Source organism: Malaclemys terrapin, chromosome 7 (assembly GCF_027887155.1).
Source record: "Malaclemys terrapin pileata isolate rMalTer1 chromosome 7, rMalTer1.hap1, whole genome shotgun sequence".
Lineage (NCBI taxonomy): Eukaryota > Metazoa > Chordata > Testudines > Emydidae > Malaclemys > Malaclemys terrapin.
Genome location: NC_071511.1, coordinates 51,078,604 through 51,103,418, shown reverse-complemented (window position 1 = coordinate 51,103,418; position 24,815 = coordinate 51,078,604). Strand labels below are relative to the sequence as shown.

General features: G+C 52.2%; 1 protein-coding gene across 1 annotated transcript; it reads right to left on the bottom strand.

Annotated features, from left to right (window-relative positions):
- Positions 1 to 7,499: 7,499 nt before the first annotated feature.
- Positions 7,500 to 8,684, bottom strand: LOC128841154 (actin-like). Its single transcript, XM_054035924.1, has one exon. It carries the CDS (start codon positions 8,682 to 8,684, stop codon positions 7,500 to 7,502), a length of 1,185 nt encoding a protein of 394 aa, XP_053891899.1.
- Between the last annotated feature and the right edge of the window lie 16,131 nt (positions 8,685 to 24,815).

Here is a 24,815-nt window from a genome sequence, read left to right as displayed (position 1 = left end):
TATAGGGCATGAAGAGCAGTGTGTTTTGTAGGGACGGATTGCCGGGGAGTATAGGGCATGATGGGCAGTGTGTTCCTTGAGGAAGAGGGGAGCTGGGGGTATAGGGCACGATGGGCAGTGTGTTCCAGTGGGGAGGTCAGAGCCGGGGATACAGGGAACAATGGGCAGTGTTGTCCAGGGGGGACGGGGACAGTGGGGTATAGGGCACAATGGGCAGTGTGTTTCGTGGGGGAGGGGGAAGTGGGGATAGAGAACACGATGGATAGTGTGTTCCGTGGGGGAGTGGGAGCAGGGGGATATAGGTCACGATTGGAAGTGTGTCCTGGGGGGGCAGGGGAAACTGGGGGGTATAGGGCACGATGAGCAGTGTGTCCCTGGGTGTTGGAGCATATATGGCACAGTGGGGGGTAAGTTCCGGGGCGGGGAGGGGAGAGCCAGGGGTACAGGGTGAGATGGGCAGTGTGTTCCGGGGGGGAGTGGGATCTGGGGGTATAGGGCATGGGTCGACAGTGTGTTCCATGGGAGAGGGGGAACTGGGGGTATAGGGAATGATGGGCAGTGTGTTCCAGGGGGAAGGGGGAGCAGGAGGTATAGGGCACAATGGGCGGTGTGTTGTGGGTGAGAGTGGGAGCAGGGGGGTATAGGGTATGATGACCAGTTTGTTCCATGGGGGAGGGAGGAGCCGGGGGTTATAAGGCATGATGGGCAGTGTGTTTCCGGGGGCTGGGGGGAGAGCCAGGGGGTGTAGGGTACGATGGGCAGTGTGTTCTGGGATGGAGGGGGATCTGGGGGCTATAGGGCAGGACGATCTGTGTGTTTCAGGGGCTAACTGGGGGGTATAGGGCACGATGGCATTGTGTTCCAGGGGGCATCGGGAGCCGGGGGTATAGGGCACAATGGGCAGTGTGTTCCAGGGGGGAGGGGAAGCAGGGAATATAGCGCACGATAAGCAGTGTGTTCCAGGGAAGAGGGGGTGCTGGGGGGTATAGGGAACAATGGGCAGTCTGTTTGGCGGCGGGTTAGCAGAGCAAGAGCCTTGTTCCCCTGGAGGTGGATGGAAGAAAGGTCAATGGCTTCTGGGACATGGGCGCTGAGGTGACGCTGGTCCAGCCCGAGGTGGTGGCTCCAGATCGGGTGGCGCCTGATACCTACCTGACCCTGACGGGCATGAGCAGGACCCCATTCAAGGTGCCCGTGGCGAGGTACATCTGAAATGGGCCAAGGAGGGCCCCAAGGCACCATCATTTGCCCACTGAGGTGTTGATGGAGGGTGACCTAGAGGATTGGCCAAGCAACCCCCAGAATGCCCTATTCATGAGCCAGAGCCGGTGAGGAGCTCTACGCCCTGACATCCTGGAGGGTACCTCACCGGAGGCTCAGGACCCGACCCTGGTGGGGAGGGAGTGATCAGGGATAAAGCTCAGAGGGGCTGTGGCTTCAGACCCAGCCAGCGAGAGGAAGCAGACCCCCATCCCTTCCCCAGCCGCTGAGTTCCAGGCCGAGTTGCAGAACGATCCCGCCTTGCAGAAGCTAAGGGACCTGGCTGTCCTCAGTGTGGCACAGGCCATGGGGAAGTGCTGCCAGGCAGTGATGAGCTGCCAAAATCTTAACAACCGGTTCCCTCCTCAACCCATGAGGGGGTCATGGCCCGCCCCCCGGGACTCCTGCCCCATCCAACCCCCCGCGTTCCTTGACGCTCCCCTCCTGGGACCCCTGCCCCATCCACCCCCCTTCCCTGTCCGCTCCCCACCACCCTATCCAACCCCTCCTCTCATCCCTGATGGCCCCCTGGGACCCGTGCATCATCCAACCACCCCTTCTCTCTGTCCCCTGACTGCCCCGGAACCCCTGCCCCTGACTGCCCCCTGCTGCCCCATCCAAACCCCCCTCCTTCCTGACTACCCCCCCCCCGGGACCCCTATCCCCATTCAACCTCCCTGTTCCCTACGCTCTGACCACCCCGACCCCTATCCACCTCCCCCACCCCCTCAAATTCCCCTACCCTCTATCTAACACCCCCTCCCTTCTCCCTGACCCCTTACCACGCTGCCTGGAGGTGGCTGGTGGCGCTACAGCTGTGCCGCTCGGCTAGAGCCGGGCCAGGCCACCGCCACCACACACCACGTGGAGCACTGGTGGCTGGCGGCGCTACAGCCGCGCCGCTCAGCTGGAGCCGGGCCACACCGCCGCCACCGTGCACCACGTGGAGCACTGTTGGCTGGCGGTGCTATAGCCATGCCGCTCGGCTGGAGCCAGGCCACACCGCTGCCTTGCAGGACCTGGAGCACTGGGTCAGGCCAAGCTCGCAGCCCGCTGCCCAGAGCATGTGCCAGCGGCAGGGAGAGCTGAAGCTGCAGGGGAGGGGGAACAGCCTGGGACTAGCCTCCCCGGCCGGGAGCTCAGGGGCTGGGCCGGAGGGTCTTGTGGGCCACTGTAGTGGGTGCCCGCCCCGCCCCGCCCCGCCCCTAAGAGCCAGAGAGACCTGCCGGGGGGCGAGGTGGGGAGTCCCGGCGGTGCTTACGTGGGGCTGCTCCTGGGAAGCATCCGGCAGGTCCCTCTGGCTCCTAGGGGTGGGGTAGCATAGCTAGGGGGGAGCAGGGGGTTACCTGCCGCGGCGCAGGCGGCCCTTCTCGCGCCCCCCCGCCCCAGCTCACCTCCACTCCGTCTCTGCCTCCCTGGGCATGAAACCGCTGCTTGCTTCTCAGCCCTCCCAGGCTTCCGGCGTGAACAGCTGATTTGTGGGAAGCAGGGGGAGGGGGACAGGAGAAGCGGGGCGGAGCATTCAGGGGAGGAGGAGGAAGTGGAGGTGGAGTGGAGATGAGCTGGGGCCAGGGGCGGGACAGGGAGCTGCCGGAGCTCACGGAGTCGGCGCCTAAGATGCCACTTTAAATTTAAAAGCCCTTTTAGAACCGGTTGGACAACTAATTCTAAAAAGGCTTCTAAATTTAACAACCAGTTCCTGCGAACTGGTGCGAACCGGTTCCAGCTCACCACTGCTGCCAGGAGAGGTTCCTGTGGGAGAAGGGATTCCTGTATCGAGAATGGGCTCCCAGGGGAAGTGGAGTCATGGGGGATCCGGATGCAGCTGGTGGTCCCCCAGAAGTATAGCCGCAGGCTACTGTACCTGGCCTATGACATCCCTCTCTCAGGACACCAGGGAATCCGGCATACCAGGCAGAAGCTGCTACAGAATTTTTACTGGCCTGGAGTCTTTAGTACTGTCCAACAGTATTGCAGATCCTGTGACCCCTGTCAGAGGGTGGGGAAGGCCCGGGACAAGGGGAAAGCGGCTTTGAGACCTTTGCCCATCATAGAGGAGGCTTTTCAGAAGGTGGCTGTGGACATAGTTGGCCCTCTCAGCAAGACGACCCAGTTGGGGAAGAAATACATTCTGATGGTGGTAGATTTTGCTACCCATTACCCCAAGGCAGTGGCCTTGTCTTCTATCAAAGCAGACATAGTGGCAGATGCGCTGCTGACCATTTTCAGCTGAGGAGTTTCCCTAAGGAAGTCTTGACAGACCAGGGATCCAACTTCATGTCAGCCCTGCTCTGTGCTTGTGGGAAAAATGTGGGGTCTGGCACATCTGAGCCTCAGCATATCACCCCCAGTCCAGTGGGCTGGTGGAGAGGTTCAATGGAACTCTAAAGATGATGCTGAAAACCTTTATGAACCAGCACCCACAAGATTGGAACAAGTATTTACCTTATCTGCTGTTCGCGTACAGGGAAGTGCCCCAGAAGTCTAAAGGGTTTTCGCCTTTTGAACTGTTATACAGAAGAAGGATAAGAAGGCCCCTGGACCTGATGAGAGACGAATGGAAGGGGAAGGCCACTCCTGATGAAGAATCAGTGGTAGAGTATGTCTTGACCTTCCAAGAAAGACTTGCAGAGCTCATGGGCTATGCCAAGGAGAATCTGGCCAGAGACTAGAAGAATCAGAAGGTCTGGTATGACCGCACGGCGCGGGCCTGCACCTATGCCACTGGGGACTAGGTGATGGTTCTTATCCCCGTGAGAAAAAACAAACTACAAGCCACCTGGGAAGGCCCTTTCAAGGCTGTAAAGCAACTAAATGAGGTAAACTATGTGGTGGAACTGTCTAACCGGGCACCCTGCCACTGGGTGTACCATGTTAATATGATGAAGTCATATTATGACAGGGGAATGTGGTGTTGGCCAGGAGCAGGGAGATGACCCTTTAGTAGATCTATTCCCTGAGACAGGAGCTGGCTCCTCCCTGAAAACAATTCCCCTCTCTGATCAGCTAACACCTGCCCAGCAAGCTGAGATCAGAGGGGTGCTGCATTTATACCAACAGCTGTTTTCCAACCAGCCTGGACTCACTAATCTGACTGTCCACTGGGTGGAGACAGGATTGCGTCCTCCTATAAGATGCTCCCCCTTCTGAGTCACAGGGAAAACTGCTCAGGACATGGAAAGAGAAGTCAGTCACATACTGACTTTGGGAGTTATCCAGCCATCTTCCAGCCCTTGGGCCTCTCCTGTGGTGTTGGTCCCCAAAAAGGACGGGTTGATCTGGTTCTGTGTAGACTATTGGAAGCTTAATGCCATCACTGTGTCTGATTCCTACCCCATGCCCAGGCCTTACGAGCTCCTAGACAAGCTGGGAGGAGCTCGTTACCTTTCTACCATGGATCTTACAAAGGGCTACTGGCAAGTGCCACTGGATGCAGATGCCAGGCTGAAATCTGCCTTTTTAACCCTTCTGGGGCTCTGAGTTCCTGGCCCTGCCTTTCAGCCTCAAGGGGGCGCCTGCTATCTTCCAGTGCCTGGTGGATCAGCTATGGAGGGGGATGGAGAGTTTTGCCGTGGCGTACATTGATGACATCTGTGTCTTTAGCCAGACCTGGGAGGACCATGTGTCCCAGGTTAAACAAGTGCTGGTCCAACTCCAGGAGGCTGGGCTGACCATAAAAGCTGAAAAGTGCAAGGTGGGGATGGCCAAAGTATCTTACCTCAGCCACCAGGTGGGGAGTGGCTGCCTAAAGCCAGAACCAGCCAAAGTGGAGGTGATCAGGGACTGGCCCGCTCCCCAAACCAAAAAGCACGTCCAGGACGTTATTGAGATGGCGGGGTATTATCAAAGATTTGTGCCACACTTTAGCTCCATAGCCACCCCCATCCCTGAGCTACGCAAGAAGGGAAAGCCAGAGAAAGAGGTCTGGACTGAGCAGTGCCAGAAGGCTCTCTGTGCGCTGAAGGAAGCTCTGGTCAGTGGCCCAGTTCTGATAAACTCAGACTTTGACAAGCCCTTTATGGCGTTCACGGACGCCTCAGACCTGGGTCTGGGTGCGGTGTTAATGCAGGTTGATGAAAAGGGGGAGACACGTCCCATTGTGTACTTGAGCAAGTAGTTGTTACCTCGGGAGCAAAACTACGTGGCCATAGAGAAGTAATGCCTGGCTGTGGTATGGGCCCTTAAGAAACTACAGCCATATCTATTTGACCACGCTCCCCTGACCTGGCTACAGCAGATGAAAGGAGCAATGCCAAGCTCCTGAGGTGGAGCCTGCTCCTCCAGGATTACGATATGGAGGTGGTCCATGTGAAGGGGAGTGCCAATCTGATAGCTGATGCGTTGTCCCGGAGAGGGGGGCCTGAACTTCCCCAGGTCACTGGTTAGAGTGACCCCACTCAGTTCAGTCTTGAAGGGGGGAGAGATGTGACGGAGTAGGGAGTATTAACCTTGTAATGTTGCATGGGAGTTTTACTAGTTTACTGTCTTCTGCTAAGACGGGGCGTGCCTCCGTTTCCCTGGGGTACTGCACCAATTCTAGATGGTGATGGGCAATAAGGGTGTGACTTCACTGAGGGATGATACTTGACGGCCAGCACTTAAACGATGGCGGCTGCCCTTCCTAACCTGAGCCCAGGAGGGGGTTGGTGCCAGGTGACACCTTCTGCCGGGAAAACTGGACAAAGGCTGGAGGAGGGGCCGGGGGTGTGGCTGAGCGAGGCAACAGGAAGGGGTTTCAGTTTGGAGCTGGCTGCGGAGACAGCGCTAGGCCCAGAACCTGGGTCTGGGCTTCCCACCCTTTAAGAGGGACCTGACTGAGGGGTCCTGTTTTCTGTACCTACAAGCTCTGTTTTAGACTGTGTTCCTGTCTTCTAATAAACATTTTGTTTCACTGGCTGGCTAAGAGTCATGGTGAATTGCAGGAAGTAGGAGGGGGGTGCAGGGCCCGGACTCCCCCACACTCCATGACAAGGAGGTATAGGTCAAAATGGGCAGTGTGCTCCAGGGGATAAGAGGGATCCGGGGAGTATAGGACACGATGGGCAATGTGTTCCTGGGGGGAGGGGGAGCCAGGGGTGTAGGGTACGATAGGCAGTGTGTTCTGGGGGGAGGGGGAGCGGGGAGTATAGGGCACGATGGGAAGTGTGTTCCTTGGGGAGGGGAAGCGGGAGCCTGGGGGTTTAGGGCACGATGGGCAGTGTGTTCAGGGGGGTAGCGGGGAGCAGGAGGTATAGGGCCAGATGGGCACTGTGTTCCAGAGGGAAGGGGAAGCAAGGAGTATAGGGCACAATGGGCAGTGTGTTCCAGAGGGTAAGGGGACCCAGGGGGTAAAGGGCCTGATGGGCAGTGTGTCCCAGAGGGGTGGGGGGAGCTGGGGGCTGATAGGGCACGATGGGCAGTGTGTTGCATGGGGAAGTGGGAGCTGGGGTGGGGGGGGAGATAGGGCACAATGGGCAGTGTGTTCCAGAGGGTAAGGGGACCCAGGGGGTAAAGGGCCCGATGGGCAGTGTGTTCCAGGGGAGTGGGGGGAACTAGGGGGGGGATAGGGCACGATGGGCAGTGTGTTCCGGGGTGGGGAGGCGTGGGGTATAGGGCACGATGGGAAGTGTGTTTGGTGGTGGGTTAGCCGGGAGGTATAGTGCACGATAGGCAATGTGTTCTGGGGTGGAGGGGTAACTGGGGGGTATAGAGCAGGACAGGCTGTGTGTTCTGGGAGGCAGGGTGGAGCTGGGGGGGTATAGAGGAAGATGGGCAGTGTGTTCCCAGGGGGGAGGGGGAGCAGGGGGTATAAGGAACGATGGTCACTTTGTTCCAGGGTGGAGGGGGAGCTGTGGGTGTAGGGTATTATGGGTAGTGTGTTCTGGGGGCGGAGATCCAGGAGGTATAGAGTACGATGGGCAGTGTTTTCCGCGGTGGAGTGGGAGCTGGTGGGTATAGGGAGTGATGGGCAGTGACCCCGGGGGTGCTCCCTGGGAACGTCCCCACTAATGGATGCACCTGTTCAGTGCCCATGGAGCTCAGATCTGGTGCAAATGCCCATCTCGGTCTGCCCGTGGTGCAGACCCCATGATTTCTGTCACTCAGCGTGGATAGCCCCAGTGGGTTTTCCCTCTGTGAGGCTGGCAGGCAGCATCTAGCGAGGAAGCCAGCTCCGTGCCTGTTGTCCCGTAAGCAGCGTTTATAGAGGGGCTTTCCCGTACCCATGCCTCTTGCGCCCTGTGCCCGCCCAGCTTGCCCGCTCAGAAGCAGTGCCGGTGGACTACAAAGGGTCCTTTCTCATTGTAGGCCAGGCGGCTGATCCAGACGTTCTGGAAGGCGTTAAGTGATGCCATGATGGAGCCACCCAGCCACGCCGAGTAGCTGCGGTGGGGAGAAGCCAGGATGCCCACTTGCCTCGTGCCCACTGTCTCCATCCTGAGCAGCTCCTTCTTGATCCTCTCGGAGAAGCCGCGGAGCATGGTGGTTCCCCCAGCCAGCAGCATGTTGGCCAGCAGCTCTGCCTGGTGTTCCAGCTTGCACTTCCTGATGCTGTTCATGGCATGCAAGTGAATGCCCACCTCAGGGAAGCCCAGGACAGAGGGGGTAAAAAGCGCCTCAGGGCAGCGGAAGCGCTCACTGCCGATGGAGATGACCTGCTTGTCGGGAAGGGTGAAGTCCATGAGGTATTTCTTCTCATCCCCATTCAGCTCAGCCTGGAAGTCCTCGGGGATGTAACAGCACTGCTCCTTGATCTTGCACACCAGCTCCAGCTCCTCCTCCTGGAAGGGGTTCCCGCACTCCCCCATCAGTTTGGCTAGGTAACGTGTCAGCCTGCTGCCTGCCATGTCCAGCCGGTAGGTGGCGTGAGGCAGGATGCAGCCATCGTGGACAGGGGCGGTGTACGAGGTCCCATAGCCAGAGCCAATCACTAGCCCATTGGTGCGCCCATAGGAATATACCGAGAGCAGGGACTGGTGGGCCACAAGCATCGCCGGCACCTCAAAGCTCTCGAACAGCAACTCAGCCATCTTCTCCCGGTTGGTGGTTGGAGAGAGGGGGGCATCTGTGACCAGCACGGCCAGCTCCTCGGGGCACACACTGAGCTCTGTGTAGAAGATGTGGTGCCATAACATCTCCAGGGCGTCCCAATCGGTCACCACACCTTGGGTCATCACCGTGTTCGTGATCACCTCCGAGCTCCTGAGTGGGATGCTTTCCCCAATGTAATAAAGGGGACTGTCCTTGGTCCTGATCTTGGGAACCCCTACGCAGCTCGGCAGGATGGACCGCGGTTTCTCGTCCCCGGCCAGCCCACTCTTGGTGTAGCCGGTGCCAGTGTCTATTACCACAGCACAGTAGTTCTTGTACTTCTCTGAGGCGAGGTCCCTGGTGCTAGACCCAGGGCCGGCAGGACCGTGACTCTTAGGCTTCTTCCGCTGGCTCATTTCAGCAGGGCTTGCCACATGCTCTTCCTATGAATCCTACCTGAAGTCCCAAGAGCCAGCCCCAGGTGCTGGGTGACAGAAGAACCCAGGAAAAAGCTAGGGAGGGCTGTGTTGCCATAGCAACACCCTGCATCACGGGCAGAGAGCAATGACATCATAGTGCCAGGGAGAAGGGAGAGCCACTCACAGAGGCTCTTGGGAAGGTGCTGAGGGTAAGAGCCTGCTCAGGTTGAGGCCAACATGGATTCTGCTGTTGAATTCTGTGGGATATGGGTCCTGGCCTACACAGAGACATGTGACTTGTCAGGGAGAGCAGCTGAACAATGACTGCACATCGGAGACACGCACAGTACCCTTGTAGCCAGTGGGGATTCCTCTGATCCAGGGCACTGCATTGCTGCCAGTGCATGGCAATTTGTCCCCAAGTCTGTCTGTCTATCTATCTGCCCACTGCCATATATGTCTGTCCACCCATTGCCCTGCATGTCCCTCCACCTGTCTGTCTGTTCAGTGCCCATCGTTATTTAGCTGTTAAGGCTTGAACAGAGATCGGCCCTGGTTTGAGGTATGTTTATTAAGAATATTCTTGTATTTGCTCATAGTTAACATGGAGATCTAAGTTTCAGAGTGGGCTGTAGTCCACGAAAGCTTATGCTCTAATAAATTTGTTAGTCTCTAAGGTGCCACAAGTACTCCTGTTCTTCTTTTTATGGAGATCTAAGAAAATAATCTGCTACCAATTCCCTGATCTGTGAGATCTCTGCTCCTGCCATCTCGCCGGCCAGTGGCAATCTCCTTATTCTCATCTAGTCAGGAAAAATCTGCTGGAATTTTGTACCCCAGGGCGTGACTGTGGGCGAGCTAGCTGTGCTGTGCTTGGGCAGAGAAGCAGTCACAGTCACAGCTAGCTGCACCTTTGGCTCCTGCTGTCTGTTTGAGTCCATCCCCTCTCGAAGCTGGTACCCTCACCCCCTGATTCCTCCCCTCTCAGACCGGTCCCAGAGCACAGACCCCTGTGCACCAACCATGGCCTCAGCAGGCCTGGCTGGAGCTGGCTGCTCGGAAAACTTCCCTCAGCTATCCAAAGCACCCTTTTCAGCCATAGTATTAGACAACCTCACCAGTAGGACACAGTGCACAAAAAAGCAAAATAGGATGATAAAGCAACACAAAGCTTGTCTGTCTTCCCTGCAGCTTCCCAGCCTGGCTTCTTCAGCCACTGGAGCAATTCCCAGCCAGAGGGCTGAGCCCAGCCTGGTGGAGGTGAGGGGGTCAAAGACATTGACCACTGCATGTCCCTTGGTGAATGGTGCTGTTTCCCTTCTATTGGTATTAACCCCTTGTAACCACAGAGTCAATAAACAGAGTAACCATCAAACATATGCTAGTGTAATACAGACCTCCCCCCTGGCTATCTCGGAAACCATGGGGAATGGGTGCTGGTCTCTGATTGGATGAGTGTGCTGCTGCTTCTGGGGCACGGGCATTGCACCAGGGTCTCTGTGAGCAATCATGTGTGTGACTCTGAAATTCACTTTTCACCAATGCCCTGGCAGTGCAGCTTGATTCTCACGCATGTATGTGGGGAGCAGATGGGGTGGGAGTGAATCCATTTCTCCCATGTGTAGCCGAAGCTGAAACGCACAAGCCTGGGGCATGCAGCTCAAACCCAGCTGCAGGGGGTTTTACAATACAGTACAAAGCAGGGAGGGGGTGTGTCTAGGGGTTAGAGTAACAGGATACCAGCCATGGAGCAGATGACTTCTCTTGGTGCCAGGGCCAGCTCGAGGTTTTTTGCCATCCCAAGCAAAGAAAATTTTGGCTGCCCCCCTGTCCCAGCCCTGGGCTCCTCGCCGCACCCCCCTGCCGCCCAAACCCTGGGCTTTCCCCCACCACCCGCACCCCCCTGCTGCCCCAGCCCTGGTCTCTCCCCCCCCGACCCGCACCCCCCTGCCGCCCCAGCCCTGGTCTCTCATCCCCCCACCTGCACCCCCCTGCCGTTCCAGCCCTGGGCTTCCCCTACCCCCCCACCATTGCCCCCACACACACCTGCCACCCCAGCGCTGGGCTCTCCCCCACACACACACACACCTGCACCCTCCTTCCGCCGCAGCCCTGGGTCACTGGTAACTCGTTCCCAGGGCAGGTCATTCAGCAGGAATTTTAGATGTGCACAGAACACAGACAGGATTGGTTCCCATATGGTTACAGAACTGCAGTAAAGTGGAACAATTTTCAGCTTGTGTGATTGGAGGATAGCTGAATGCATATTATAAGACTGTCCTACATAAATGAGGAAAAGTTGAGGTGCCTTTATTATTCTTTTGTTCCACTCTTTCTTTCTATGGGGAATTTGCCAATATAATATCACTGTCTTCCTTTTAAACAAACAAACAAAAAGGCAATGCTGTTGAAAATAGCAATTCCAGTCCTAATAACCACTGGGAATCATTTCTTGCTCAATTTTACCCTACTTTTTCTACAGCACATTACAGTGGATCAGTATATTTGATTTGGGAGAAATGAAGTAACAGCTGCCCAAACTGAGCTTGAGCACTCCTGAATTTTGAGGTGTTCAAATCTGGAAGGCAGGTGCTGAGGGGAGGGGGCTGTGGCTCCGCAGGGGAGCACGGCAGCATGTATGCAGCAGCGTGTCTGGCACTGCGTGAAGCCAGACACGCTGGTCTGAGTGACACGGTAATAGGGCTGGGAGGTTGGAGAAGGGGTAGGAGGTTCCAGGGGGGCAGTCAAAGGACAGGGAGTGGGGGGGGGTTGGATGGGGCGGAGTTTCGGGGGGGCAGTCAGGGGGTGGGAGAAGGGGGGTAGATGGGTCAGGGGTTCGAGGGGGCACTCAGAGGACAGGCAGCAGTTGGATAGGCATGGGAGTCCCAGGGGTTTGTCAGGGGACAGGTAGGGGGTGGGGTCCTAGGGGGGAACTTGGGGGGGTCTCAGGAGGAGGCAGTTGGGGACAAGGAGAGGGGAGGCTTAGATAGGGGGTGGGGTCCCAGAAGGGGGCAATCAGGGGACAAGGACCAGTGTGGCTTAGATAGGGGGTGGGGTCCTGGAGGGCAGGGGTCCCGGGAGGGGGTGATCAGGGGACAGGGAGCAGGGGGGTTGGATGGGTTGGGGTTTCTGTGGGGGGCAGTCAGAGGGAGTGGATGGTGGGGCTACCCTCTCTCCCCATGGAGTGTCCTATTTTTTGAATGTTAAAATATGGTATCCCTACCCTTCCCAGTGTAGCTCTCCATTCAAAGCAGGCTGTAGCACCTCACTCCCTCCCCCTCTTTCCTGTTGGTAGTGGCCAAGGGAATGCTGGGAAATGTAGTTCTTGCCCTGCTCCAGGGCTGGCTCTATAGGCAGGGAGCTAACCAAGAAACTACAGCTCCCAGGGCCCCCTGTTGATTCTCAACTCCCATGCTGGATCCCTGCTGCCCCTGCAAATGGGCTGCCCCAAGCACGTGCTTACTTTGCTGGTACCTAGAGCCACCCCTGCTTGGTGCCCTATTTTCCCTATCTATAAGCCAGGGATAGTGCTGTGTGCCCACTTTGTGGGGGTGCTGTGTCAGGCTGATGCAGGAAGCTTTTGTAGCATGCTGTGAGGGCTGCAGGTGTATGGTGCCAGCATGCATTAGTCTCTGCTCCTCCAGAGCCCCCCTGCTATGTGGCATCAGTGACCCAACTGGAAACTCAAAGGATTCCTTAAAAAAATACATTTTATTAAAAAAGAAAGAAACATCTGAAAATTCAGGTTTTAGGGATTAAACACCAAAAATAACTTTTTGGGGGTTCAGCTTAAAGGTTACAAGCAAAACAAAAGCACCTGGGGTTAGCACAGAGGAATCCACAAACCAGAACAACCAACAGGGTTCCTAATTGCATCTGTCTTAACTTTTCCTGTGCTACTTACATATCTGGAGTTCCAAATGAGGAGTTTCTAGGTATGAAGCTGATGATTTCCCATACCTGGCTTAAAGCTTACAACTTGTCGCTGCCTTCCCCTCTCTCCAGCCGGAGAGACAAAAAACCCCGCCCCCACCACACACCCAGCAGTTTTTCCAATTTGAAAGGGTACAGCCTTCCTATTGGTTCCCCTGGTCAGGTGCCAGCTCAGGTTAAGATTCTCTTAACCCTTTACAGTTAAGGCAATTAGGGTACAGCTGCTAAGGAGGATTCTATAGCTACTGACTGGCTGGGTGTCCATAAAAGGGAGCAACCCCCCTTCATTTATCACAGACCTCAACACCCATCCAACTTTAAGCCATCAAGGAGCTCACTACTGACACCTGTTGGTGAATAGAGAGAAGAGTGGCCCCGAGCTCCAGGTGGATGGGGGCCTGTAGGGCAGAGGGCTCTCTGCTGGCATCTGTTGGTTAGCAAGGAGAACTGACTGGATGGGCCAGGTCTTATCTGCATTTCAGTGATGTGCCTGTTTGGGGCATTTTGGTTACAAATACAGTTGAGGTTTGAGTTTGGGAGCAATAAAATGCTATTGACCCTGTTGGGAAATGAAAGGACAAGAGAACTGCACCAAAAGTGCTTGGGAGTAGGGGTCACCCTGACCAAGGCTGCAGTCAGACACAGTTCACAGCTCTGTGGATTCCCAGCCCAGAAGTGACCATTGTGCTCATTTCATCTGACCCCCTGGATAATGCAGGCCGGAGAACATCCCCACAATCATTCCCAGAGCAGAGCTTTTAGACAAATGTCTATGTTAGAGGGCTTTCCCTTAACCCCTGACCTGGTTCTTGTCACACAGATGGAAAGCAGAAGACCGCAAGTCTGAGGTGCAGGCAATGCAATGTTTATTGGGGTTAGTTCCAAGCAAGCATATCCATAGCTCTACATGCCAGCAGAGTCTGTTTCCCAGTGTTCCGTTCGAGCTTGGACGCCACAGAGCATTTACCCCATGTCCCCCTTCCCAGCTCTGACACCGCAAAGCCTTGCCTGTGTCCCCATTCCCCATTCCCCATTCCCTTTCCCTATTCCCACCTCCTCCTTCTTAGCAGGCCCAAATATACCTGCAATGCATGCCCACAGTCTCACCCCTTACAACTTATGGTCATGTTCTGTTTTGGGGGGAGTGTGGGTCTTCGTCTCACCTCTTTTGTACCCCATGGGAGGGGTAAGGAGTGAGGTTGTGCTACCATCAGAGACAGGCATTTCTTTGGCTTTCAGTGTTTTATATCTTCCCTCCAAACCTCTTTGCCCCTCCCAACTGGTTGCTTGACCTTGCCTTGAGATAGGGGTTGAGGCAATCTTAAAGTGTGCTATATTACACTCCCACCATGCCCTGTAACACTTTAACTGCTCTTATCTGTTCCCATTGTACTAACAAACCCATCTGACTAGGCAGAAGCAACATACACAGTCTTTGTCCTTTGTTTACACATATTAGTATAAGAGTATTAAAGGTCAAACCCAAAGGTCAAGCTGATAAACAGGCTTATATACTATAAGATTTTGTCTTTCAAATGATCAGGGATGAAGAATCCACCATGACCCTGGGTAAATGGTTCCAATGGTTAATTACTCTCACTGTTAAGAATTTACACCTTATTTCCAGTCTGAATTTGTCCTGGTTCAACTTCCAGCCATTGGATCGTGTTAGACCTTTCTCTGCTAGATGAAGAGCCCATTGTTAAATATTTCTTCCCCATGTAGCTACATATACAATTTGATCAAGTACCCCTTAACCTTCTTTTTGTTAAGATAAACAGATCAAGCTCCTTGAGTCTGTCACTATAAGGCAGATTTTCAAATCTTTTAATCATTCTTGTGGCTTTTCCCTGATCCCACTCCAATTTATCATTCTTGAATTGTGGGCACCAGAACTGGATTCCAGCACCAGTGCCCAATTCAGAGGTAAAACAACCTCTCTGCTCCTACTTGAGATTCCCCTGTTTGCACATCTCAGGACACATTAGCTCTTTGGGCCACAGCATCACACTGGGAGCTCAAGTTCAGCTGATTATCCGCCGTGACCCCCAGATTTTTTGCAGTCACTGTTTCCCAGGTCACTGTTTCCCAGGATAGAGTCCCCCACCTGTACGTACAGCCTTTTCTTTGTTCCTAGATGTGTACATTTACCTTTAGCTGTATTAAAACACAAGTTGCTTGCTTGTGCCTAGCTTACCAAGCTCTCCAGATCGCTCTATATCAGTGACCCATCCTCTTCAATATTTATCACTCCCCCAGGTTTTGTGTCAGCTGCACACTTATCAGTGATGATTTAATATTTTCTTCCAGGTCAACAACAACGTTAAATAATGTAGGGCCAAGAACCAGTTCCTGTGGGAGCCTGCTAGAAACACACCTGCTCAATGAGGATTCTCCACGGACAATTACATGTTAAGACCTATCAGTCCACCAGTTGTTGGTCCATGTAACGTGTGCTGTGTTAGGGCTGGGAAGGGAGCCTGTACAGAGCTAGAGGCAGAGGTTTTATTCTCTTGCTGTAGGCATGTCTTTGGTGGTAAGGACTTTGTTAAGGGTTCTATGGACCACTAGTCTGTATGAAAAGACTTAGCATAGAGCTGGTTTCCAGCAAATGGGTGGCTTTGAGCAGACAGCAAAGTGAAGTGGTGCTAAGGTACAGGATATGGGCTAAAGGCCCAGATAGCAGCAGCTGCCTACCTGAGGGATTCTGGTGGGAGCAAAACTGGCATCACCTCAGCTGGCTGTAAGGAGCTGGCTGCAGAGCCTGGAACAGTTGATGTTCCCACAGTGCCACCAAGAGGCTATGCAGTGCTGCATCCAGGGACCATTGTGGAGAGTAGGCACTGCAGGAAGTATTGCCCAAAGGATCAGAGTGACAGCACCCTGCGGCCCTCTGATTGGCCAAGCACACTATTTAACACTGGCGAGCAGTCCAGGACATTTTCTGCTCAACTCACACAGACTTGGGGCCTGCTGTGACTCCGGATAGGGTGACCAGATGTCCCGATTTTATAGGGACAGTCCCAATTTTTGGGTCTTTTTCTTAAATAGGCTCCTATTACTCCCCAGCCCCTGTCCTGATTTTTCATACTTGCTGTCTGGTCACCCTAACTCCAAACCTCACCTTGCCTCCTGACTCCAGTCTGGTCCTACCTCTGATCTCCAAGCCCAGCCCGACTATGACTCTTGCGTATTGAACCCAGCTGGAGAGAGTCCTCTGACTATTGTCTTTGACATGTGGAGCCCAGCCCATCTGTGACCACTGGACAGACTACCTACACCCCAGTCCTTTACACCAGGTCAGGTGGCCAAACCCCCGGAGGAGCCCAGGCAGCACTGACCTGTCAGAACCCTTCAACTCCACCAATCCTGGACAGTAAGCTGTGAGTGGAAAGCCAGGGAGGAGGGGAATGGCTGGAACACACCAGCTGCTCCCAACTGCCAGAGGACTTGGGGGGGAGGGGAAGCCTTACCTAATAGATATTGTGACATTATTAATTACTGGCTTTCCCACATTCCTTCTGTTGTCCCCCTTCCCCCTCCCATATGCTTCTCTTTGTTTTAAGGTCCTGGCTTCAGGGCTTGCGAGCGGGCAAGTATAGCCTATCAAGGACACCAAGGGAGGTGGATATAGGTTCCAGGATTCCAGGCGGGGCCCCAAACAGGAGTTGATTACATTTTCAGAAGGAACCCCTAGAAAATTGAACCCTAGGCCCTTTTTGCTGCCAACAATATCTACCAGGAGGGTTAAACAACACTTATTCATACAATTATGATTTATTCTTATAACTTTAGGTTAGTAAAATCTTGCCTTCGTCTTTACTGGATTTTAGTAGATACCTACAATTACTGTCATATGAATGATGCTTGGAGAATATGAGGACTTGCATGCTTATGGTTTTGGTTGTTAAGTAATGAAATGAAATATTTGAGCTAATTAAGGACATTCCTAGGAAATTTCTTCTTTCCATCGACCAGTGCCAGGCACTGAAAGCGACAAAGAGAAAGACACTCCTTAGCCATAAAATCATATTTATCACCTCCAGTGTGTCTACTCTGACTCTATAATGCAGCTTATAGCATCAATTTTTATTTAATGTTCTGTAGTTCATGCTGTTTTGAAAGAAGCGCGTGAGCATTAGTTCTTGTGATCCATGCCTGGTGGAGAGTATCTGATAGGAGTCTTTAGCTGCTAATTGTAAATGTATTACAAATGGTAGGTTGTAAATCTAGGAGTCCTTTGGCCAAAAGGCAAGCAATCAGCCAACCTGCCTTCTCAAAGAACAGGCCACCTCCCTTTGTACAAGACACAAGTTTGGCAGAGACATGATCTTTGTTTTCTTGTTATAATCTCCTTATGCTTTCAAAGGAGATCTGGCTGTGTAAAAGAGTGGAATGTTCTATATTCAGGATAGTCCAAAGAGGAGTGAAGCTTACGATGTGTTATCAGAGCTATAAACTAAGCCATAAAAGTCTCTTCATCCATTGTCTTTGCATGGAGAAAAACTGAATTTTAAATCCACACAAAGAAATCTAGGAATATTCTCATTGGAACTGATTTCTTTCATAAACCCTCTACTATCTTCATTCTCCAAATATTAAGGAAAAGATTTAGGGTTGGGAAATGATTTACAGAGGATATTGGTTACTACCAGATTAAACTCATGTCTCACCTTAAAGCTGAAAACCTCTGTTGTTCCTCGAATGCTTAAGATGATATGAGCTTCTTTTGAAATGTTTATTTGCAGATATTTTGTATATAAATGCAACCTCTTCATATAATAACTATCTGATGTCACTGTTATGTGAATAACAAGATGTTGTATGTACAAATATAGCAAGGTCATGTGCTATAACTGATTATTAAATAAGGAGCCCTTTAAGTATAAAAATATTTATATTAGTTGGGGAATTAATTAATTATCTGCCAATGCTTAAGCAACTCCTTACCAAACTCAGAGACAAAGACCTCTCTAGGGAGTGACAAGAAGAAAAGACAATGCTTTCCTTGATAACCATTTAAGTTTAAAGACTCTAAGAATCATTTAAGTTTAAAAAGACAAGTTTAAGAGCTGGAAGATTCTTATATAGAAAATAGGAGTGTTTTTTGGGCTTGTTTGAAATGGAATTTTAACTTCTATTACACCCAGATGGAACTGAAGGAATAGCTCAGAAAATTATCTTAATGCCAGATAAGGATATACTGAGAACTTCATGCCACAAAGCCCAAAAGCAATCTAGCCATACAGTTAAAGAAGAATTATAACCCCACTGTATATACATTGATAGATCCCATCACAACCATCCCATAAAGATGCTGAGCAAATGAAAAGCAACAACGGCAGATAATATCCCAGTCTCTGAAGGAGGAGATGAGTCTTTCACCTTCAGGGAGGCTTTGGGAAGAGAAGAGTATGAATTCCTCTGAACTGAAACACTTACCCTCTTACATGCATACATTCTCTCATGCCCTTGTTCTGGTCTTCTCTTTCACTCTTGGTTCAATCTGTTCCTTTAATCTCATCACACCTGTCGCGCTCTCTGGAGACATAGGTGACACGTTGGAGGGACACAGAGGGGGGCACCAGCTACTGTATAAGTAGGGGCATTGCCAGCAGATTGAGGGACGTGATCATTCCTCTCTATTCGGCATTGGTGAGGCCTCATCTGGAGTACTGTGTCCAGTTTTGGGCCCCACACTACAAGAAGGATGTAGAAAAATTGGAAAGAGTCCAGCGCAGGGCAACAAAAATGATTAGGGGCTGGAGCACATGACTTATGAGGAGAGGCTGAGGGAACGGGGATTGTTTAGTCTACAGAAGAGAAGAATGGAGGGTGTGGGGGGGGATTGATAGCTACTTTCAACTATCTGAAAGCGGGTTCCAAAGAGGATGGATCTAGACTGTTCTCAGTGGTACCAGATGACAGAACAAGGAGTAATGGTCTCAAGTTGCAGTGGGGGAGGTTTAGGTTGGATATTAGGAAAAACTCATTCACCAGGAGGGTTGTGAAGCACTGGAATGGATTACTTAGGGAGGTGGTGGAATTTCCTTCCTTAGAGGTTTTTAAGGTCAGGCTTGACGAAGCCCTGGCTGGGATGATTTAGTTGGGGATTGGTCCTGCTTTGAGCAGGGGGTTGGACTAGACGACCTCCTGAGGTCCCTTCCAACCCTGATATTCTATGATTCTGTGATTCTATAAAGGGGGGCACGTGACCTCCACATAAGACCTGCACATTAAGGACAGCTACATTATTCAGTTGAGTCTGTCCCATTGATGACTGGAGATAATTTTTAAGTCTTCTGAAGCTGGAGAATGAGTTCAGGATGATACAGGCACAGTGTAATAAAAGAAGTGGGGGGGAGCTCCCTTTTATGGACACCCAGCCAGCCAGCTAGCTATAAAGTCCCTCTTGGTGGCTGTTCTCTGCTTGCTTTACCGGTAATGGGTTAACAAAGTCCCCCAGGTAAAGGAAAGGGAGTGGGCACCTGACCAAAAGAGCCAATGGGAAGGCCAGAACTTTTTAAAATGGGGAAGAAACTTCCCCTTTACCTCTGTTGTTGTTCTCCAGGAAAGAGGGGAACAGGGAGCAGTTATGCTATGAGAAGCTTTAAGCCAGATATGATCATAGATCATCAGATCATACCTAGAACTACTTATTTGGAACCCCCAAATGTGTAAGTAGATCAGGAATGTTTAGAAAGACACAATTAGGTTTATTTCTGTTTATTTCTTACAACTAGTGGACTCCTCTGTGCTAACCCAGATGCTTTCGTTTGCTTGTAACCTTTAAGCTGAACCCCCAAGAAAGCTATTTTGGGAGTTTGATTTTTGGAATTGCTCTTTTAAAATCTAGGAAAAGCCTAAGTTCCAGATGTATTTTCTTTCTTTTTGTTTTTAATAAAATTTACCTTTTTTAAGAACAGGATTGGATTTTTGGGGTGCATGTTGTTTGATTAGCTGGTGGCAACAGCTAATTTCCTTTGTTTTCTTTCTCAGCTCTTCCCTGGGAGGGGGGCCCGGGGATAAAAGGGCTTGAGGGTATCCCACAGGAAGGAATTCCCAAGTGTACCTTCCTGGGTTCAAAAAAAACGGGGTTTTGCATTTGGGTGGTGGCAGCATTTACCAATCCAAGATCAGAGAAAAGCTGTAACCTTGGGAGTTTAATACAAGCCTGGAGTGGCAAGTATAATTTTTAAAAATCCTTGCAGGCCCCACCTTCTGCACTCGAAGTGCTGGAGTGGGGAATCAGCCTTGACACACAGTGAGAAGGATTCTTATACATTTGCAGTACTCTGGAAACAGTGCTTCCAGAGTACTGCAAATGACTCCAAGACCTCTTTCTTGATGAGTAACAGCTAATTTAGGCACCGTCATTTTGTATGTATTGTTGGAATTATATTTTGCCATGTGAATTACTTTGCATTTAATATTGAATTTCATCTGCCATTTTGTTGCCCAGTCACCTAGTTTTGTGAGATCCCTTTGTAACTCTTTGCAGTCTGTTTTGGACTTAACTATCTTGAGTAATTTTGTATCATCTGCAAACTTTGCCACCCCTTTTTGCAGATCATTTATGAATATGTTGAACAGCAATAGTCCCAATACAGACCCCTGGGAACATCACTATTTACTTCTCTCCATTCCAAAAATAGACTATTTATTCCTATCCTTTGTTTCCTGTCTTTTAACTGGAGTGCCTGGGAATGCTTTCAGGATCATCTAACAATCCTTAATTTAATTTAATGACAAGCCTTTTGTTATCTTAATTACCCTGCCTCTCTTTATAAACAAACTCCCTGCCCCAAGAGCGGAAGTTGTTAGCAGCACAGAACTCATCATATTCCACCCTCAAGCTCTGACTCCTGGGTGCTGCTGGGCCCTTGATCCCGCCCCTCCAGGCATTTGGGAAGGGGCATGTGACCTTTCACCCCACCCCACCCCAACACGTCTCCCCTGCTGGAGAGACTCAGGACCGTGAGTGCCGATCTCAGGGCAGACTGTCACAAACAGGGCAGACACCCCAAGCTGGTGGTCTGGTCTATAACCAGATTTCACCAAGCCAGTAACAAATGTGAACTCCTGGATCACTGTCACAGTCTCACCATGGAGTCACAGACAGTCCCCTTAGACTCTCCAGTCTATCTTGCCATCCAGACAAACTGGACTTCATGCTAAATGGTCACTTACACCAAAAATCACACCACATTCAGGTTGCCTCCAGTCCCAAGAGACCAATCACTTACCCCAGATCAATTGGTCCCCTAGATCTTGCACCAAAGACAATGCCTGTAGCCAGTCCTATAATAAGCTATCTAAAGGTTATTAACTAGGAAAAAGGAATAAGAGAGTTATTTACAGGTTAATGCAAGTGAACATATCCACACCAATGAGTTACCGTCTAATCCTAAAAGCGAACGAGTTGTAGTGATCTGTCCATTCAAAGTGTCTGTCAGGGCGGACCCAGGAGGCAGCTCCTGGGGAATTTCTGGCTTCAATTTAGAGTCTCTGACCCTTCAGAGTTCAAACAGCCACAAAGATGGAAAACTGTCCTGTGGTTTTCTTTTATTTCCTTCATTCAGCTTCCAAGCCCACAGGAGGAGCTTCCTTGCAGGTAGCATTTCCCAGATGCAGATAGGGCCATTAATCAATCATTTGTATTGCCATGTTCCTTGATGGCTCATCTGATTTTGATACTCCTTCTGGATGAGTGGGGGTAGGGGTGATTCCCCCTGGGTTCACAAGTTCAGAGCAAACATTTTCAAAGTTATAAAGCAAAACTTACCTCTCTCCTTATAGCCTGGGATACAGACATCACAAATGAGATTAATACAGGCAGCAATTTACAAGCATTTTAGTCTAAACACTAAATACATTCTTATAAGACTAATACCTATTTTGAGCAAAACTACCATATAGGTGAGTTTGTCTGGTCTCCAGTTATGAGTTTGTCAGTTCTTAGCCTGCAGCCTGGGCAAGAACCGGCATCTGGCCTGCCAGCATCACAACACCTCTACAAGCAAGCAAACAATGGCAACAAGTTGCTGCTTCCTCATGCTGTGTGCTGGCTTCTTTGTTCTTCTTAAGTCCTTTCAGCCCAGTGTTGCTCCTGCAACACTGAGGACATCACCAAGATTTCAGCACCATCGGTGTGATAGAGTTTGCCAATATAATGTCAAGGGACTAGATTTGAAGTGTTCTTGGAATCATTTGAAGGGGCTGTTCAAATGCTATGGTAATTTAAGGTACTGTAACAGGAAGGTCTGGTCCCTTTAAGGATGGTTCTGGGTCCCAGAATGGGCCCGTGAGCACCACCAAAGCTTCTGGGAGGCAGGCCCGATCATAGCTGCTAAAATGAGTCAAGCCCAAGACAGACAGAAATGGAGCTATGACAGACATGCTGGTACTAGGCCAGTGGTGCTGGGGGACCAGGTCCTATTTAGGCAGCAGAGGTATGTACTCCAGACTGGATAAAACCTGGGGCCCTGACCCATACATCATCTGTGGGATCCCGTACCCACATGGCCGGTATATAAGATCTAAGCAGTCTGCGAATAGACCGGAGAAGATGGTCCATCAGGACATGCTCCGGCATTGTTACTTTGAGCCCAAGCCAACAAGCAGGGTGTGGGGAGGAGAGCCTAGTCTCAGGAGGCAGGACTAGAAGGAGTCAATGGGGCCCCCCAGTGGAGTGGCATGCCCTCTACCTGAGGAAGGTGTGTTTACATGGTGGCTGAGTGGAACTGGTTAGAGCCCCTTCCTTTCTCCTCTCCTTGCTACCCTATGCAAAACCTGCTGGCTGGGGGAAGTGCCACTCCAAAACGAGGACCCAGAATTAACTATGTGTAAGCAGGGGAATGGTCCCGCTATTGTGGGGAACTTTCCTGTCTTATACATTACTAGGGTGACCAGATGTCCTGATTTTATAGGGACAGTCCCAATTTGGGGGGCTTTTTCTTATATAGGCATCTATTGCCCCCCACCCCCATCCCAATTTTTTACACTTGCTATCCGGTGAAATGGGCTAGCGAAAGAATCTGAGTCCTCACTCCCACTTCCTTTACCCAGGGCTCCCCTTCCACTCTCCTGTGTGGCAGAGTCCTCATAACCCCAACAAGGCTGGGCCCAGGATTCCTGGGGGATTTGATCCCCAACCTTGTCATGGTCACTTAGGGTAGGGGCTAGGGTGTCCCTACTCCAGGGTGCTCTCTCTGCACTGGATGCTTCCCTGACCCACTGATCATTACATACAGTTCAAAGCAAATACAATTCATTAAACAGCAATCAATTTTAAAAAATAAGGAAAAAATGGGAAAGGTTAAAGAAAAACCCGTCACCCCGCTCTGTGGCACAGGGACATCACAACCAGCAGTCTCTGGAATGTAAGGGAAGTTCAGTCTGTTCCTCACAAGTCCCAGGCCCCTTCTCAGGCCCTGGCTGTGCTGCAGGAATGCTGTGGGTTGGACACTTGCTCTGGCGTTGGTCACACGCCCTCAGGCTTTAGATGGCAGCACCCTTCTTCCCAGCATTGCCCCTGCCCTGTCGGGGTTACGATCTGACTCCAAGTCTGGTCTGCAAGGCCTCTTGGCTGGGGGGCATCTCCCTGCGCTGGGCCTGCTGCTCAGAGTCCCCCTCGCTCTCCCCAGCTGCTCAGCGCACCCAGCTCCTGACTGCTCCAGCCCCAGCTCCACTCTGCCTCAGCACAGCTGCTGCTCTGCCTCCAGCTCCCCAGGCTGCTTCTCTGGATCTGGTTGCTACAGCTCTCCTTCTAGGGTTACCATTCGTCCGGATTTACCCGGACATGTCCTCCTTTTCGTGCTAAAAATAGCGTCCGGGGGGAATTTGTAAAGCACTCACAATGTCCGGGATTTCCCCCCTCCCCCGGCAGAGCAGAGCGAGCGGCTGGGAGGGCTGCAGGAAAGTCCCGGGCTGGACTCCGGAGCAGCTGTAGAGGAGCCAGATCTGCCCTGCATTCTGAGCCAGCAGCTCTCCCCTGCAGCCCAGTCCGGCAGCACTGTGCAGGGCCAGGGACCGGGTTTTGTTGTGCTGGGAAGCGCAGCCACGTGTCCGGCTGGCACAGAGCCCAACACCCTGTTCTGAGCAGCAGGGTAAGGGGGCCAGGGGGCAGGAGAAGGGGCAGGGAGGTTGTGGAGGGGGCAGTCAAGAAACGGGGGGGGCTTTTTGGGGGGAGTGGAGAAAGTTTTGGGCAGTCAGGGTACAGGTAGGGGGTAGGGTCCTGGGGGGCAGTTGGGGGGGGTCTTAGGAGGGGGCAGTTAGGGGACAAGGAACAGGGAGTCTTAGGTAGGGGGTGGGGTTCTGGAGGGCAGTTAGGAGCAGGGGTCCCAGGAGGGGGCAGTCAGCGGACAAGGAGCGGGAGGGTGGGGGGCTGGGAGTTCTGGGGGGAGCTGTCAGGGGGCAGGAGTGGGGAGAGGGATCGGAGCAGTCAGGGGACAGGGAGCAGAGGGGTTTAGATGGGTTGGGAGTTCTGGGGGGGGCTGTCAGGGGGTGGTGAGTGGTTTGATGGGGCGTGGGAGTCCCAGGGGTCTGTCTGGGGGTGGGGGTGTGGATAAGGGTTGGGGCAGTCAGGGGACAAGAGGCAGGGAGGCTTAGATAGGGAGTGGAGTCCTGGGGGGCAGTTAGGGGCAGGGGTCCCAGGAGGGGGCAGTCAGGGGACAAGGAACGGGGGGAGGGTTGGGGGTTCTGGGGGGGTGGGAAGTGGGAGGGGCAGGGGCGGGGCTAGGGCGGGGCTCCTCCCATCCTCTTTTTTGCTTGCTGAAATATGGTAACCCTATCTCCTTCCAGCACAAGTCTGCTCTCTGTGCTGCTTCTGTAACTCTGCTCCCAGCACTGACCTGCTTCCTGGGCTGCTTTTCTGGCCCCTCTGGCTGGCTCTGCTCCCCGCCTCAGCTTGGGCCTCTGCTTTCTCCTTAGCTCAGCCCCACTCTGTTTGACCCAGGCAATTCCAGCTCACATGGAGGAGAGGACCCCCTGGCCTCCTGACTCCCTCATTAGCCTGCCTGCCTTGTCAATCAGGTTGACTGGAGCATTGGCCTCTCCCCATTGTTCCTGGGGACTGTCAGTCTCAGGGTCCTGATTTCCCATTGACCCTTCCCCTTACTTTTGGTACTGGGAACTAGCCAACCAAAAAAAAAAAAAATCCCACTGAGTTTTTGTAAGGGGCGAACAGTCCCATTA